The sequence below is a fragment of the Quercus suber genome, unplaced genomic scaffold (genome assembly GCF_002906115.3).
Source record: "Quercus suber isolate HL8 unplaced genomic scaffold, Cork oak 2.0 scaffold_257, whole genome shotgun sequence".
Lineage (NCBI taxonomy): Eukaryota > Viridiplantae > Streptophyta > Magnoliopsida > Fagales > Fagaceae > Quercus > Quercus suber.
Genome location: NW_027069713.1, coordinates 630,347 through 649,367, shown reverse-complemented (window position 1 = coordinate 649,367; position 19,021 = coordinate 630,347). Strand labels below are relative to the sequence as shown.

At 32.6% G+C, this 19,021-nt stretch overlaps 1 protein-coding gene and 1 long non-coding RNA gene across 2 annotated transcripts; one reads left to right on the top strand and one right to left on the bottom strand.

Annotated features, from left to right (window-relative positions):
- Nucleotides 1-3,723: 3,723 nt before the first annotated feature.
- Nucleotides 3,724-5,099, bottom strand: LOC136070741 (uncharacterized). The gene is made up of 2 exons (XR_010631976.1): nucleotides 4,374-5,099; nucleotides 3,724-4,035 (listed from the first exon to the last, which is right to left on the bottom strand). It is a non-coding gene; the product is annotated as an uncharacterized LOC136070741 (long non-coding RNA).
- Nucleotides 5,100-6,113: 1,014 nt separating this feature from the next.
- LOC111994439 (disease resistance protein RGA2-like) lies at nucleotides 6,114-8,006 on the top strand. Its single transcript, XM_024026319.2, has one exon. It carries the CDS (start codon nucleotides 6,114-6,116, stop codon nucleotides 8,004-8,006), a length of 1,893 nt encoding a protein of 630 aa, XP_023882087.2.
- The last annotated feature ends 11,015 nt before the right edge of the window (nucleotides 8,007-19,021 follow it).

Sequence of the window (19,021 nt, the reverse complement as noted above, 5' to 3'; positions counted from 1 at the left end):
TACTTTAAGTTAGAATGTAATAAGTATTACTATTCATTATTTTGGTGACCATTTAGAAATAGAATTCTGAATATGCATCCACAATTTAATAGAGTATAAAAAGAATATGTAATTAAATCATTTTTAAATCAAATTTCCTAAAATACACTTATTTTAGGGTGTTCAAAATAAAGCTAATAATTAACAAGAAAGAAAATTTATTTTCTTTCCTTTTGAAGATGTGGTAACTAATGGCTTTTTAGGAAATTTTTTTAAAAATTTATTACATAAGGTGAAGGAATAGATATTTAGTACTTTTTATAAGGAATAGTTATTCCTCATTTTAAAGAATAGCTATTCATAAGGAATAGCTATTCATTGTAATAAAAACATAACCAAACAACCGAATAGTTATGCCATAAGAATATCTATTACATTACAGTGTCTATTACAGTCTACCAAACGTACCCTAATTGAATCTGAAAATAATATCTCTCTGTCTCTTTGTTATTTAAGTATTAATTATATTTAATCTCTTTTTTGTTTGCAAGATGATACTTGTGGATGCTTTGTTTGGCTTGACCCTCCTACATGTGCACGTGGTAGAGAATTGGTGCCGTGGCGTAGAGCGAAGATAGATAGCTTAGAGAAGGAGGAGGCAGCAGCCCATGCAAAGGAGAAAAAATATTCTCGAGCAATGTTGTTTTTTACTTTATCTTTTGTTGGGTTGACGTGGATGAATTGCAGGAGAAGAAAAAAAAAAAAAAGATTACAGTGAAAGGACTTAATAAGGACTAAAGAGAGAGGAAAAAAAACACAATTAGCAATTAATAAGGAAAGAGATAATGAGGATGCTATTAATTTGGTAAGTAATTAATGATATAATGATGACCAATAGTGTTTTCTTTTAACTGTTTGATCTTTTAGAAATCTACGGCTTAAAAAAGGTGTAACTCTTATGGAGTTACACCAGGTGTAACTTGAACCCATCTCTAAAAAAATTATATCATTAACTAAAATTTTATGGCATCAAATACAAAATTGGTTTGTTGTCAAGGGTGAAGAGCAAAATGAAAGTAATAAGCTTCACTTTGACATATATTTGCCAATTACAATACTATTCATTTGTATGTTAATGGTTATTGTAGTGTTGCATAATTTAAAGATATAAGGAATGAATGTTAAAATTGCATTCTTAAATGGTAAATTCAATAATAATATTTGTATGGAAAACCCAAAGGTGTCATTTGCTTATGGACAAAGAAAATGTGTAAAGATTATTTATATATATATATATATTTTTTTTTTGAGAATATATATATATATATATAAAGAGTAAGATTACTAAATTACTTTATGAACCAGAGCAACATGCCAAAAGTAATGGAAATGGAAAACTTGACAATATAATGATATCAAATGGGTTTAAAATGAATGAATGTGATAAAATGAGATTGAGATTCGATGCAATTGCAATAGCACAATGCAATTAAGCCCCCTTCCTCTCACAATTTTTTTTTTACTTTTTTATATTTTCTCAATTTTTTTATTTAATGGTTGAGATTTTGAGTTGTTTTTTGCAACTTTAAATATCAGACATTCATAATAATTGCATCAAGTGCAATATTCTGATCTCAATCCGATAAAATGAGTTTAGAGCTAATGACTGTGATAAATGAAAAATTTGTCATTACATGACTATAGGGTGATAATATGCTCATTATAAGTGGATTTTTAATTTGGAACCCAAATATTAATATCTACTATGTCAATTAAACTTCATTCATTAAAAAATAAAAAATAAAAACAATTATTCCCCACATTTTCCAAGTAACTAGTTGATTTTTTTTTTAAAGAAGTAACATGATCACCTGCACGATGCAACTACACTATAGTATCGCTTCAAAATAATTTGTGGGACATCTCCTTTGTAACGTTAATATTGTTGTGAATTGTGATCACAATCAAATATGGTGAAGAGTCTAGTGAGAGAGTTTAACAATAGAAAAATAACAAATGACCAAAATTGAATACAATTATTTGGAACCTAAATATGAAGAAAAGGTAAAAAATAATCAATTATAATATATTGCACATATAATATATGGGGCCTGAAGTGAATTGTCACGAATTCACTTTTAAAATGTTACCAATTCCAAATAATTTATAATATGAAAACAAAAAGAAATCTTATGAATGACAGAGTATCTCTAGAGACCACTACAATGCCATTTAAAAAACGTTATACGTTGTAAATTCCATAATTTGAAGTGTCCGAACTGATCTCAAACTCGGCAACCAAACTAGCAAGGCCATGAAATTGTAACATTCTCAATCTCTAGGTGCTGTAAAGTGTTGGCATATCCTTGGAGCCACTGGGGCAAAACCGCAAGCTTTTGTGAAGTGACAATCTTCAATTTTCAGAGGCTCAAATTGAGATTTTGGTTGTCTTCTTTTGTCAAACAAGGCTCTTCGCAATTATCAATTATCAGGGTCTCTAAGGCAATTAGCAATTATAAAGATTAGGGGAATTTGTAAACAGCGAAAGTAAACTGAGCATAGTGCAGATGCCTGATATATCAGTTGGTATATGCTGATATGTTGGGGAATAATAAGAAATCTAAAAGGGAAAGTTTTAGAGAAACATTTTGTAAAATGAAATGGATATATATATATATATATATATATGGCTTCAAAGAAACAGTAGGTTCCATGTTGAGGAAATAAAGACAAAGCAAATGGTCAAAGCTAGAATGGCTGCTTCTAGCAAAATATGTAATTCCATTCTATAAGTAGGATTCTCTGTACTAATTGGGGGATCCCATTGGCGGTAATCCAAAGTACATAGATGTAAAGATATTGAATTGTTGTAATCCAAACCACATGAACTGCAAGTAGTTGATACAAGAAAAAATTCACAATTGAATCAAATTTACTGAATGATTAAAATTCAAGAGAGGAGATCAAAACTCGTGACCAGTGTATTGGTCTCTGCTTGTATAATGTAGGCATAGCTAATCAAAATGAGATATCATTGTAAAAGATTGGCATTATTCAATTAGACTGTTTGGAAATAGTGGCTGATGGACATTGGTCGCCTTCACCTATGTATTTAAAAAGAATAACTCTCTCAATATTAACCACATTATCTTAATACTAACCCAGTTATCTTTTTTTTTAACTGACCTTGACTCTTGGGAAGTTGAATTCTAATTCTTAGAAGTTAGATCCAAATTTTAATACGATTTCAAAGACAACTCCATTAGTATAATTGGTCATCACGTATAATCCCTTCAAACGTGTTTCCAATTTTTTTAGGATTGCAGTTTTGTTCTTCACTTTTATTGTAGACACCATCTGAGGGAATTTCCACACCACCAAAATTTATTATTGAACATGTTAATAGTGAAGATTAAAACAATACTCATCAAAAAAGTGTTTTGACTTCTGACAACTCCATTACCACAAGTAGGATTTGAAAAATGACAACAGATTATTCTCCAACTTGAGAACCAATGGTCTCTGATCTTACATCTTTGCTTTTTTTCCTATCTTTTCCATTCCAATTATTGGCATGTCAATCGCATTTTTCCTATCTTTTCCATTTCAATTATTGGCATGTCAAAATCCAAATAACAATCTCTGCAATGCCAGTTAAACCCCACCTTTTCCAAGTAATTAAGCATTCTTATTACACATGGTCCTTACAAAAGTGAATAATAAAAATTATAAAATATGAATATATGAAGAAATGCATGCACACACCAATCCATGGATCTCTCAACTTTTTAAACAAAAATGTAGTCACAAAAGTATACACATCACCTGTTTATTGATTTACATCTCTTAATTTGAATTAAGATGAAATAGATGTTTATTTTTATACAACACTCAATGGCTTAATGCAAATTACAATAACAGAATTTTATTTATTTACATCTATTGATCCAAATTGCAATGAAGAAATGCTTACAATTTAAGGAACATACAACTTCGTATTGAGTACTGTTTAGCTTTCTATTGAATGTGACTTGTGTTGAACTCCTGAAATGATAGCTGCAATTATATAATAAACTTAAGGTGAGAATAATACTAGGAAAAATGACTCTACAAAAGAAAAAATAAATAAATGAAAACTAATTATGTGATTATGGTTTTTGGGTGCCAATACCTCGGAGGGGAAAAAGAATGGAAAAATAAAGATTTATATGACCCTTTGGTTTTGGAAATTCAAAATTCAAAATGATATGTTCGTCTTAATTTTCTTTAAATCTAATTCAAACAAAAGGAGATTTGGCTTTAGAAGTAGAAACTAAGCATATGCATTTAGGATTAGATAAGTTTCATTGATAAGACCATAAGATAAGAGTAGAAAAAGAAGATGAAGATTTTACCTCATCATTTTCTTCATCTGAACTTCCCTCATCATCTTCTTCTCGTAAATCTTCGCTCATGTCATCATCCATTTCTGATGCACTTTCACTGTCACTGTCCTCATCAAGATCAATCTCTGATATATGAGCAATCTTGGACCAATCTTCTTGTATGCGTTCTCTAGTTAAAAATTGACAATCTCTAATTATTAATTTTCTTAAAGTAGTGAGACCTTGCATGCCCTCTGGGAGAGATGACAACTTAGGACAATCAATAATAATAAGTGTCTGAAGTGATTTCAAACTTGGAAACCAATCCGGCCAGGCCATGAAATTGTAACATTCTTCAATCTCGAGGTGTTGTAAAGTGTTGGCTGATCCTTGGAGCCACTGGGGCAAAACCAAAAACTTGTGTGAAGTGACAATATTCAATTTTTGGAGGCTCAACTTGAGATCCTGACTGTCTTCTTCTGTCAAATTAAGCTCTTCACAATTATCAATTATCAGGATCTCTAGGGTAGTTAGGTGTTTGAAATTGAGTGACAAAGAGGTCAATTTTGGACAATTCTGAACAACCAATGTTCGAAGGTTGGAGAGGCACCCGTCCATCCCTTCAAACAAGCATCTTAGACTCGGACATTGAACGACAATAAAGGTACGAAGAGACTTCAAGCAACCTACTACATTCTCTGACAAGCATGTATGCTTTGTTGTTACTACCAAAACCCTAAGGTTGATCATGTTCCTTATACCTTTGGGCAAATTCTGGCCATTGCCCTCTTTAATTTAAAGAATATTGACTTTCAAATAAAATAGGATTAAGCTAATAAAATGATTACCATTTGTCTATTAACCATTTTTTTTTTAATAAAAAAGAGTATTTTTTGAAAGAGATTTTATATAATCAAAACAAATTCTCATAATATTTTCATACTAAATTGAGGTGTGAGCCCACCACAAGTCAAACTAAAATTAAAAAAAAAAAAAAAAGATTATATCCATCCAACCACAACATCTAAAAAAAAAAAAAAAACTTTTGGTAAATTGTTTTGAAATTTGGTTACGTTTCTTAGATTTTTTTTTTTTTTTTTCTAAAAGATATAGAGTTATACTATGAACTTAACAAAATTTAATAATATTTTCATAACAAATTGAGGTGTTAGTTTACCCCAAATCAAATTAAAATAAAATTACGCTTAAGCCTATCGCATCTCAAAACAAGTTTGTTGTATAAATATTATGAGATTTTTATAAAATTTGATTCTTGCTATGGAATTTGAAAACAAAATAGCTGGCGGCAAAATTGTTTGAACAAAAGTAGTAAAGTAGTACAGCCCAAGCTCCAAAACTAAAAGCCCATTCCCGCCAAGGCTTTCACTTTTCACTTTACCATTCTTCCCAAGCAAGTTAAGCTACTTCAGTCTTTAGAACTCTCAGTAGCACTTTGCCATTCTCAGTTTTCTCTAATCAACCAACCAACCAACCAGACATGGCTAAACTTGCAAATGGCATCGCAGTGAAGGTCCTAGAGCAACTTGGATCCCGTACTTTCCAAGAGATCAGCTCAGCATGGGGCGTTCGAAATGATCTGAAAAAGCTTGAGCTCACTGTGGCTACCATTAAAGCCGTGCTCTTAGATGCTGAGGAGAAGCAAGCAAGCGACCATAGGCTGAGGATTTGGCTAGGGAGCTCAAAGACGTTCTTAATGATGCCGAGAATGTGCTGGATGAATTTCACTGCCGAGTCCTGCAAAAGGAAGTCATGAAGAGATACGGGAGCACTAGCAAAAAGGTGAGTAATTTCTTTTCTACTTCTAATCCACTTGCAGTCCGTTTTGAATTGGCGCATAAAATCAAGGATATTAGGAAGAGGGTTGATGATATTGCAGCCCTTAAGGATAAATTCAATCTAGCCGAACGACTCGAGGATAGGAAGATCATAAATATGCACCGGAGGAGGGACATGGACATGACCCACTCCTTTGTTGATCCCCTGAATGTCGTCGGTAGGGATGATGACAAGGAAGAGATCATAGATCTTTGTGAGGACCCATTTGAAAATACTGGCAGAAATGTCAATGTAATTCCTATAGTTGGGATTGGAGGTGTAGGGAAGACCACACTTGCTAGGTTGGTGTACAATGATGAACGGGTAGTTAGCCATTTTCAATTGAGGATGTGGGTGTGTGTGTCTGAGGATTTTAATGTTACAAGGTTGATAAAAGACATCCTTAAATCTGCAAAAGTTACAATTGATGAAAACTTGGGTATTGATCAATGGCAAACTAGCTTAAGAGAACTTTTAAAAGATAAGAAATTTCTACTTGTCTTGGATGATGTTTGGAATGAAGATCGTAATAAATGGATTGAATTGGAAGATTTGTTACATGGAGATTGTAATGGAAGTAAAGTAATAGTGACAACAAGGAATGACTCGGTTGCTAACATTATGGGCACAACTCCCACATACAATTTGGATGGCATATCGCAAGAGGATTGTTTGTCTTTGTTTTTGACATTGGCATTTCAAGAAGGAGAAGAACAACAATATCCAAACCTCTTAGAAATTGGAAAAGAAATTGTTGAAAAATGTAAAGGGGTTCCATTGGCTGTAAAGACTTTAGCCGGCCTACTTTATTCAAAACTTGATGAACGTGAGTGGAAATTCACTAGAGATAATGAGATATGGCATTTAGAACAGAATGAGGGTGACATCTTACCTGCATTGAGGCTCAGTTACAATCAGTTGCCATTTCATTTGAAGCAATGCTTTGCCTATTGTTCTCTTTTTCCAAAGGATTATGAATTCTTAAGTATTGAATTGATTCAATTTTGGATGGCACATGGAGCTCTTCAATCACATGAAAATAAAGAGCTTGAAGATATTGGTGACTTGTATATTAAGGAGTTGTTGTCAAGATCTTTCTTTCAATATGTTAATGAAGATTTATATTGCTATTCATTTGTAATGCATGATCTTATGCATGATCTTGCACTCTCAGTTGCACAAGGTGAGTGTCTAACCATTACCAAGAAGTCTGTCATTGATGAAAAAGTTCGTCATCTGTCATTTGTAGACAATGACCAAGAATTTGTGACGCCCTTACAAAAGCTTAGTAGAGTACAAACTATTATTTTCCAAATTGAATTACCATTGACCTTTGTTGAAGCATGCATCTCAAGATTTAAGTACTTGCATGTACTTGATTTGAGTGATTCATCTTTTGAGGTGTTGTCAAGTTCTGTTGGCACTCTAAAGCATTTGAGATATCTTAGCCTATCTCGTAATTGGAATCTCAAGAAACTTCCTAATTTCATTTGCAAGCTTTACAATTTGCAGACTTTACTACTTGATGGTTGCATCAATCTTGAACGATTGATCAATCAAAGAGTTGAGATGGCGAGAGGAAAGCTTGAGAATTTTCAAAGGAAAATGTTGAATTCTGGTAGTTGCTTGCGATCCAAAAGGGTAGAGGATGAATTACTCCATGAGTACATTTCAATTATTAGTGCAGAAGAGGCTTTTTTCAAGCAAAAATCTAGGAATAAATGGCTTAACTTGGGGGATAATAATTCTTCTTATTTTCACTGCCTTATTAAGACTAGGCAAGAAAGAAATGCCATTAAATGCTTGCTAGATGGTGATGGGAATTGAGTAGAAGAAGTTGACCAGATCAAGGATCTTGTGGTTGATTTTTGTCAGAAGCTGTGGGGATCCTCAAATGATGTGGAGGAAGCTGCCATGATTCAAACCGTCTCTTCTTTATTCCAAGATAAGATTCCTGAGGATACAAAGTCATTCATGCAAAGAGAGGTCACAAAGACTGAGATAAAAAAAAATAAATAAATAAAAGTTTTTTTCTCCATGGGAAGCGAGAGAGCACCTGGACCAGATGGCTTTACTGTGGAATTTTTTAAGCATGCATGGCATATTGTAAAATCAATTTTGTTGCAGCCATTGCATCTTTCTTCAGATCAGGGAAGCTTCTTATTGAGGTAAATTCTACACTAATTACTCTAGTACCGAAGATCCCAAATCCATCAACAGTAGCTGATTTTAGACCCATTGCTTGCTGTAATGTGGTGTACAAATGCATCACCAAAGTCCTTGCCAATAGGCTTCAAACTTGCTTAAATTTTCTAGTAAACTCTAATTAGACAGCTTTCATTAAAGGTAGAAATATCTCAGAAAATGTTCTACTTGCCCATGAATAGTTAAAGGATATCACAAAAATTCTGGTCTAGGTAGATGTGCTATTAAAGCAAACCTAAGGAAAGCTTATAACTCTGTAAATTGGAATTTTATTGTTATGTGCTTGATAGTTGCTAGTTGTCTAGTGAAGTTTGTAATGGGATAAGAGAGTGCATCACCAATCCAAGGTTTTCTATATCTTTAAGTTTGGGTGATAGCTTATGTGTTTTTTGTAGAAATTGCCTTGAAAGTAGAGATCATATCTTCTTTGAATGTTCTTTCACTAGAAGAATTTGGGATGACATGAGGAAGTTGTGTCTAGTTTCAAATGCTCAATTTGTGTGAGAGGACTTGATTGCTTGGGGGCGTTAGAGAGTTAAAAGGGAAGGGGCTGAGAGTAATAGCTTGCAAACTTCTTGATGGGCAACGGTCTAATATTTGGCTGCAAAGAAATGCCATAGTTCATGAAAAAAGAATTTGGACAGAAGAACAGTTAAAGAGAAGCATCATTAAGGATGTCAAAGCTAGGTTGGGGTTTAAAACCAAGTTCAAGAAGTCAGTTTTGAATGCTACCATCTATTGTAATTGGGGGATTGATCCAAGTAGTATTTAATTTGATCTTTGAAATCTTGTGCTACTGTGTTTTGCCAAAGTGCTAGTCTATGTGCTACTGTGCTAAAGGTACTGGTTGTGAAGCCTTATAGATGTTTTTGTTTAGATTGTTAGGGCAATAGTTAGTGTGTTTTGCTTTGCCATCTGTTTCGGCTTGCTTTGGTTTTATGGTTAGTTTGTCTTGGTTGCTGTAGTAGGGAGGTTTCCCTTTGCTAGTTTATTTTCGGTCTACCTTTGTAATTTGTGTTTTGTTTCTATAAATAAAATCTGAATTACAAAAAAAAAAAAGAAAAAAGAAACTAACCCAAAATTTAGAGATTTGTAGTATCTATGAGGCAAAAAGGCGAAATGGCAATGACCCTTCTTCCGATTTGGTCTGAATTTCAGTTTCAATGAAATGAGTGATGAATCGTGAAAACCATGGATGAGAAAACCATGGATGAAGAACAGAGAAATCAGAGTCGTGACCTTTCTATTGGCTGAGCCATGCTTATTTAACTAGTAGAAATTCAAAGCTATGGTTTTTTACCTTTTTTTTTCTTTTTTCTTTTTTTCTTTTTTTTTTCCCCTGAATTAGAGATTTGGAGTTAGGGATGATATTGGGCCTAAAATTTCAATGGGAGGCCCAAGGCCTTATCGGAGGGGATGAAGTAACAGGCCTTACGTTCATATATTTGAAGTTTGAACTTTGAAGTCGCTTTGCAGCAAGTGTACTTATTTTGATTTTTAATATTTTTATATTAAAACAAAAAATTTTGAAATTAACAATAGTGTAATATATCTCTTATTTTTAGTTATGGAAATTGGAGTTTATCTATGTGTGGATAAATAGGCTGAGTAAGTGTGTTGGGCTGTAGGCCTTGCCCGAGGATACATATAAGCCGGAGGACGGTCAAATGGTTTGTTAAGATTTTGGGACAATGGGCCGAGGACATGAGAAGATAATAATGGATTGGCAATAGTTCCCGAGGAGCTGAGCCTCCTCAGGAAAGCCTTGTGGAAGGTTGGAACCCAGCCATCTTGGGAATGCTATACGAAAGACAATCATTCTTTTAAGGATAAGCATCAAGGAAAGTAACAGAGTTAAGCCTACAATAAAGGAAGAAATATCTTGAGAGAAGGTTGTCACCACCACATTAAATGCTCTGCACCAAACTAACTAGCCGCATTTATTGGGAAATGACACCTGAACAGTGTTATTTCAGCTTACAGCTATTCACAAAACTTCCAAGAGTTCTAATGGGACAAACATCCAAGAGATTACCTACAAGATCTACAAGTGGAAGGCTGGGATGGAGGTTTGAAGGACTATATAAGACAGTGGTCACCATAAAAAATGGGCATGGAATCTAAGAAGGAAAAAGAAAAGAAGAAAGACATTCTATTAACATAAGCTTGAATTAATATAAGAATACCTCATCCCCGGACTTGACCGAGGAGCACTATTTCTCTCAATTTGTGTTTGCATTCTTATTGGCATGAATCTCATTATCTGTGGTCCATATTTAATGTGCTGAGACGTTTTCCTGTAACACCCATTCTCTAACAAATATTTTGTTTTGGACTTGTTGGGCCAACGTTCATTGTTCTTGCTGGGCTGTGGTGGCTCAAATTCCAATCATTGCAATATAATTATTAGAAATACTATTAGTCTATTACTAAAGAGAATGATAATTTAAGTCTATATATTCCGCTCTGATTGTTTTAGCATTGACATTTTCTAAAAAAATGTTCATTTTTTAGAGAGCATTTAAAAAAAAAAAAAAAAAAAACTATCTCATTTTTTGGTGTTGGTAACAACCTTGAAAATGAGTTTGAGAACGTTTTCTAGTGTTTGATATGCACAAATTTTTATAACATTTCTTGTATAATTTAAAATATGTATAACATGTGTATTGTGTAAACCCACCTAATGTAATCAATATAAATAAATAAAAAACCAAAAATGAATTTGGTTTCAAACTAAAATTTTGACAACAAATACAATCAAAATTAGTTGTCTAACTTTCATGATCTCAAACACTCATCTTGCTCATATATATGAACAGTAACGTAAATAATATATTTTCATAAGCTTTCATAATTCAAAATAGTAATAAGCTCTATTTTAAATATATATATATATATATAATCAACCATACTTCTCATAATTCAAAATAGGCGTAAGCTCTATTTTAAATAGTTCAAAATGCCACAGGCAAAATAATTTAACCGGAAAAATAATCCAGTACAAATAGTTTGATAAATACCAATATGCCGAATTGTTATAAAACTGTTGACTGATTTGTGAGGGGGAAAAAATAAAAACCTTATCAGAGAATGGTGTTATAGAGGGGAAGAGAGATAGATATAGAGAGAAATCTGTAGGTAGAGAAGAGAACAGAGGGGTGGTAGTGAGGGTGTGAGAAGAGAGAAAAAAAACAAAGGAAAGAGAAGAAGTGAGAGAGCTTACTATGAGAAAGACTAAAGATGTGAAAGAAAATATAGTTTCACGGGCCAGAAGAATATAATATTTATAAGAGTTATACGCTGTGTGAGAGAGAGATTGTTTTCCCTTTTTTTTTTTTTTTTGGAAAACAACCTATAGAAAATAAGCCTTATTTTTATTAGAGTTTTCTGTTGACTAAAGATAGTTTTCCATTGACCATTTTTTTTTAATGTTACCAAACACTGGAAAATGTAGAAAACTATCTTCACAGAAGGTTTTCCAACAAAACAAACAAAACGTTAAGAGAAAATGATAATTTAGAGAGAAAGTGTGAGAATATTAAATATATAAATATTTTTTTGAGAATATATTAAATATATATATATATATAAATTGAATTTACACATTTATCTTGAGTGGTATTCACTTTATATATAATTTTGCCTTTACACATTCATCTACTTTAATTTAAATGTTAATAATACCCCCCCCCCCCCCAAAAAAAAAGCTTTACCTTAGTTGCCTTTAACTTTTGGTACATGGATTTTTAAAAAAAAATAACTATAAATCTCAAACTATGTTATTAGTTAGGAAAAGTTTGAAACATATTTGGTTTATAACAATTCGACTTTTTTGAAGTCGATTTTGCCCTTTGAAAATCCACTGGGAAAACGAGTGTGAGACACTCGATTTCCAAACCTTGCCTTACTAATACAATAGTTTGAAGAATTTGGTTATTTTTTAATAAAATCCTTGGTACAGTTTGAACATAGGAAACATAGGAGTATCACTTACCTCAATATCCCAAGCTTCCTCAACCCACCTAAGAAAATCTTTATGGTCACACCAATAGTTGAAAAATTTAAAAGGTTTGGGCCCATAGTTTTTACTACCACCTATGGAAACCAAAATAACTGAATGATCTGAAATTCCTGGAGGAAGAAACTCAACTACACTATGACCAAAGCAGGAACCCCATTCTTGGTTAATAAAAACTCGATCAAGTTTCTTAGCGACAAATTCTTCCTTCGATTATCTGGGGATTTTTTAGAAAATAACAATAAAACCCAAACAATAGCATAAGTTAGGCAACGTTTGAAACTATATTGGTTTATAACAATTCGAGTCCAGAGAAATCAATTTCCCTGTTCATATTCGCTTACTTTACCTGCAGCTGAGGTTGAAAAGTTATCCACGTAGGCCAAGAAATTGAGTTCATTGGACTCGTTTCTTATACACAAAAATCAAGTTCACTGGACTCGATTTTCATACATGGAAATCGAGTCCATTGAACTCGTTTTCCATGTATAAAAACCGAGTCCAGTGAACTCGGTTTTTTTGTGTAAAAAAAACATGTCGTCTATGCCTAGCAATACCGACGAACGAAGAACAAAGAACAACCCAGCAAACGAACGTGGTTTCTTGCTGATGAACCCAGGCGCCGATTCTGACCAAACCCCGGTGAAAGCTTCAGGCGATGGAAATCGGATCGGACGTGGTTTCTTGCCGCCGCTCCAGTGGAAGAAAGAATCAACGATGCACGCAAAAACCCATCAACCCAGGCGGTGAAGCATGAAGAACAACCCAGCAATACCGACGAACAAACACTTCTCCCAGCAAACGAAGAACAAACGATGATTTCAATGAAGAACAACGATACCTAGGCGCCGATTCTGACCAACGATGCCGACGAACCCAGGTGCCGATACAAACCCAGTGAAGGAGAGAAGAACACGTTGGAGAGTGGGTTTGATTTGTTTTGGATTTGATTTTTTCATGGGTTTTTGGGGCTTGGAAGTGGAGAAACCCAAGCGGCATTTGGGGAAGAAAAAGGAAAGGGAAGAACACGAAAAAAATCTGTGTAAGTTTCTTGGCTGGGTATACTGAAATCGAGTTCAGAGGACTCGGTTTTCATTAAGCTAAATCGAGTCCTTTGGACTTGACTTCAATGAAGAAAAAGCGAGTTCTTTGGACTCGATTTCCGGCCTACGTGGACACTTTGTCCAGCTCAGCTTCTGGTGCGATGGGAAATCGAGTGCAATATCCTCGATTTATTCATCAAAATCGACCCCTCTGAAGTCGAATTGTTAGAAACCAAAATAGTTTCAAACCTTAGTTAACTAATAATATTGTTTGAGTTTTATAGTTATTTTCTAAAAAAATCCGATTATCTGTTACTCCATGTATAGAAACAGCCCACAGCAGCATGGTCCCACACCTCAAGCTTATCTAAACATGAATTAAACTTATTTTCATAACAGCCAACAGTCAAACCACCAAGCTTTTCATTTGCATTTCTAATCACATTAAAATCTCCAGCCAAGATCCAAGGAAAGCTCCTCACTTGCCTACAAAACTGAACTAAACTGTCCCACAAAACATTCCTCTCAACACCCTTATTAGCCCCATATATAAAGGAAGAGTAGCACATTTTATCCCCGAAAAGAAAATAATTTTACAGTGTATGGCTTGAGGAATAATTTGGCAAATTTGTATAGAATGAGGCCCACTAGGCCCAATTTGTGGGGGAGACCCATCAATCTGATCTTGGCCCAAAACAATAAAATAGGTGGCCATAATTCCTGAAATAATCAACCGGTGACGCTTCAGCCTCAATCATGGGCATGGCAACAACTTCATCTTCCTCTTGATGATTTACAGCAACACAATCATCTTCCTCACCAAACCAAGTATAGAAGATGAGGATCCTACTAAGTTTCCACAGTTCTCCACCAAGGAATGAGAGGCTTTTGAACGACCTCGACCTCGCTTAGCCATAAAAGAACACCGTAACCTTCCGATTACAGCCAAGAGACTCTTCTCAAGATTACAGCTTACGCATTCAATTTTGGGTTAGTTTCTGAACATTCATTCTTAGCTATTTATTCTTTGTAATGTTGAAACTATCAAAACTTTCAACCCATGTGAGCAAAAAGCTACAATCTTTGTTCAAAACCCATTGTTTTGCAATTTACTTAGGTGGGGTTAGTAGTAGAAATTTTAGTGATGACGGACATGGAGTCTTCTTGAATGATAACAATGGATTATCAGAGTCTGAGACTGAGTGGGAAAGGTTACTTAAACCCTTTGACCTCAAAGAGCTTAGGAAGTCACTTAATCAAATAAGCCCCTTTCAGCTCTGTAAATTGCTTGAGCTCCCACTTGACGTGCCCACATCAATGGAGATATTCGAATGGGCGGGTGCCCAGAAGGGCTTTTGCCATTCATTTGATGTGTATTATGTATTGATAGATAAGCTAGGGGCGGCCGGGGAGTTTAAAGGAATTGGGGGTTTTCAGAAGAGAAGGTGAGAGAGAATTCAAAGCCCTATTTTTCAATTTTCTTTTTTTCACCCACCAATCATTTTTGGAAAAATAATGTGTTTTCTTCTTCTTTTTTTCCCTTAAGTTTTCAATATTTTTATATCATCTTGTAAATTTTTTTTTTTAAACAAGGGAATCAAATCTTATCTATGCGAAATTAATTAGTGTCTTGATTTGAAGAAAAAAAAGAATTATTATTATAAAAAAGTGAGATGAGTTACACTTTTTTAAACCGTAAATTTCTAAAAAATCAAACGGTTAAAAGAAAACACTATTGTTTATCATTATATCATTAATTACTTACCAAATTAATAGCATCCTCATTATCTCTTTCCTTATTAACTGCTCTCTTTCCTTATTAATTGCTAATTGTGTTTTTTTTTTTCTCTCTTTAGTCTTTATTAAGTCTTTTCACTGTAATCTTTTTTTTTTTCCTTCTCCTCCAATTCATCAAACGTTTCTAATATATCACAAGTGTGTATCTTAAGCACTGGAATGAAACAAGTCCACCTCTTTCCAAGGCCTATAATAGCATTTCTTTGTGCCATTTTCTTCAGATTATATGGATATACTGCACCAACACCATCAGCCCTCAACCACATCTTCTTCAACTTCATCACATGCACTTGGAAGTCCTTGGATGCAGTTTTGTCACTGTGGAAAAATTGCACCAGTGAAAACATCATGGACTAGTGAAAACATAGGGAGGCGGCAAGGGCGGAGCCAAGAATTTTTGTTTGGGGGACCACATATATACAAATGTTTTTTTTTTATTATATACACACATTTTTTTTATTTAATAAGTTATATATATACACACACCAAAAACAAAAAAAAACAAAAAAAAAAAAAAAAAAAAACTTAGTATTTTCAATCACAATTATGTTTGATAGCAATCTTTCATAAAATAAAATTCATTTTTACCATTTTTATAGTGAAATTCTTAAAAAAGTTTCATTTTTTTTTATACAAATTATCAAATTTTATACTAAAGTTAATAAAATAATCTTTCAATTTTCTTTTGAGGAACGAATAATCTTTCAATTGAACTAATAAAATTTTCAAAAACATAAATGATTTAAAACTTGGAGGAAGAAGTTAAGCTCCAAACATATTTGAAGCTATCTTGCTCTAACTCTATGTGGAAACTAAAGAGACATTTCATGTGTAGTTTTAGTAACAATATTTTTTTAATGAGTCAATGACTTGTTAATTGCCACATGACGGGTTAAAAAAGATATAGATTCAAACATTTTTGGTGCCAAACTTTATCAAATATTTAACAGATATAAGATCACATTTTACAATAAAAAATAGAATTGCGAAAAATAATGTTATGTTTCTATAACTATTAAACCAATTAATCATTGGACTAAATCAAATATTTGGGGGACCAACTCTTATTTTTATAGACTAAATTTTGAAAACATTAAAATAATTATATATTTTTTAAATTCAAAATTTGGGGGGGGGGGGGGCGCGCATGGCCCCCACCCTTACACATAGCTACGCCCCGGGAGGAGGTTTTGGGTGTGGGGAAAATATTGGGTATTGTGCCAATCTAATAGCATTTTCTATGATTTTTTTCATAACGATCTACATGTCAAGTTGTTATTAGAATAACATAATGTTATCTATACTACTATTTAAGGGGCTACACCTGTTTGAACCGGATTTTTTTTGTTCTAAAATATCCTTATAGTCTACGTTTAAGTAAGGGCAAAACTTAAGGATAACAAAGTAAAAATATATCTTTAACTCTCACTTAAAACATTTCCTACAAAATAAGATCACTCTCCCGTTAACCTACTTCTTCAAAATAACTATACGTTTGTTATTATTTTTTTCATTTTAAAAAAATTATCTTCAAATCAATGTTTTTTTTTTAAATCCTCAAGTTTATCTAAAAAAATAAAACTAAATAGATATATATTACAATTTATTTAAACTATTTTCTTAACTTCTTTTTAAAAATTAAAAACAAAAAACCTAATGAAAAAAAAAAAAAAAACCCCACGTTCCTATCAAAAAAGTTACCCTGTTATTAAGGTTTATCCTTTAATTTTTTTTTTTTTGGTTATCTATTTCTTTTTTTTTTAAACCCATGTCTAATTTTCCCTAAGTTGGTTTTTTATAACAATTCTTCTTCTTCTTCTTTTTAATTATAAAAGTTCTTCTTTATTTTTCATACAATAAAACTATCACTATAACTTTTCATCCATATCCCTTAAATTTAGACACTACTATTCTCCTGTTGGTTTTCAAATTGCTAACCGTATCACCACAATTTGGTTGGATCATTTTTCAAAATGAAAACTCTCACTTAAAACACTATTTACAAAATAGGACCACACTCCCATTACACTCCTTCTTCAATTCTCCAATTCTCTCAATTCTGTTAGTCTTCTTTTCACCATTATCATCATTTTTTCTATTTGCTCTACTCAAATTTGTTCCTACTCAATGGTATGTGTATGTCAATATACTTTGGTCTTTTCTATTTTGATTTTCTAATTCATGAACAACTTCTTATTTTCTAGAAACAAATCAAATATTTGTGTAAAATAGCCCTTATATTTCAACCTCACCATTAATTTCTTTCACATCTATCTTCAAGGAATGTGCACTGGGGTGCCTAACTTTAAGATTTTGGCATTTAAACTTCAAGGAACATGCAATGGAGTGTTTATCTTCAAGATTTTGGTATAACTTCAAGGAACTTGCAATAGGGTGTTGATCTTCAAGATTTTTGTGTGTTCTGTCCTCCATCGCCAACAAACTATTTGGACTTTGTACTTGAAGTGTAGTCAACAACAAAAATGTAAATATCTTATATGACCTCTATTTAGAACGCCTCATGCGTATTGAATTCTCTCTATTACGTTTGCTTTTATGAGTTGTCATTTAGTATTTTATTTCCTATATTTGGTTTCCTTATTTTGTTATAATTATTCTTTCCATATCATTTTCTTATCTTTAAAAAAAAAAAAAAAAAAAAAAAACACTTTCACCTCACATTTTCTTATATTCCTATTATTTTGTTCAAATATAACTTCTTATATTCACCTTTTGAAGTCATATTAGCATGAAAACGTTTTGATTTCTATGGAAAATGTGAATATAAAATATGAGTTCTATTTGGACTAAAATTTTTAAATATGAGTTCATATTTTTAAACGTGAATTTTCTTATATTTCTAAAAGTGAATTTTCTATTTGAACTCATATTTTTAAACATGAATATTTCAAAGAAAAAATATGAGTTCTATTTGAACTCAAATTATTTTTTGATATTTTTTTCTAACAAAATATTTAGTTGAACGCTAACTTAGAGTTTAGGGGGAAAAAAAAAAAAAACCTTATTCTTTTATGTAATTTAGAGTTTGAAAGAAAAAAAAAAAAATTTAACTCTCACGAAAATATTGTGTACAAAATAGAACCACACTTTTCTTTTTAATCTTTTCTTTTATTTGGTTAGTTTGATAATTGTTTAATATTTTCTCTAATTAATGACTCTTTTTTAAATAGTGGGAATGATATATATTTTTGTCCTTTTTTTGTGGTTATTGGGTTTGATTAATTATTTTAGTGTATGTGTTTTAAGTGGTGCTTTGTCTTCCTCCTATTATTTTTGTTTGTTGTTTTCTTACATTTAAGCCTTACTCTATTTTTTGTATTTTTTTTAGGGTGATATATCAACAATTTTGTTAGATTGCATGGCAGGCACATTGGATGAATTCAGAGGAGCGAAGTGGTAGTCAATCTATCAAGTAGTTTTAATGAACATTTTTTGTAAATATCCTACTATATGAAATTTAATATTGTCCTTTTTTTTAATGTGAAAAGTTTGTGTTTTAACATAATGATAAAGAATAACTAGCCTCTAAGCAGGCGCTCACGTGCGTGCTTAGAGGCTCTTCAATTTTTTTGGTAAAGGTTAATAATTTGCATTCATTATAATTTAGAGCATTTATTATAATTTAGGATTACTACATTTTTCAATTACAAAAAAAAAAACCTAGGGGTGTGATGAGTATTACGTGTGGTGAAATAATTTTTCATCACAGCCTTAGGTTTTTTTTATGATTGAAAAATGTAGTAAATCTCAAATTANCT

Excerpts from the sequence above, each read along its gene's own strand:
- LOC111994439 (XM_024026319.2), top strand. The coding sequence starts at position 6,114 with ATGAAGAGATACGGGAGCACTAGCAAAAAGGTGAGTAATTTCTTTTCT.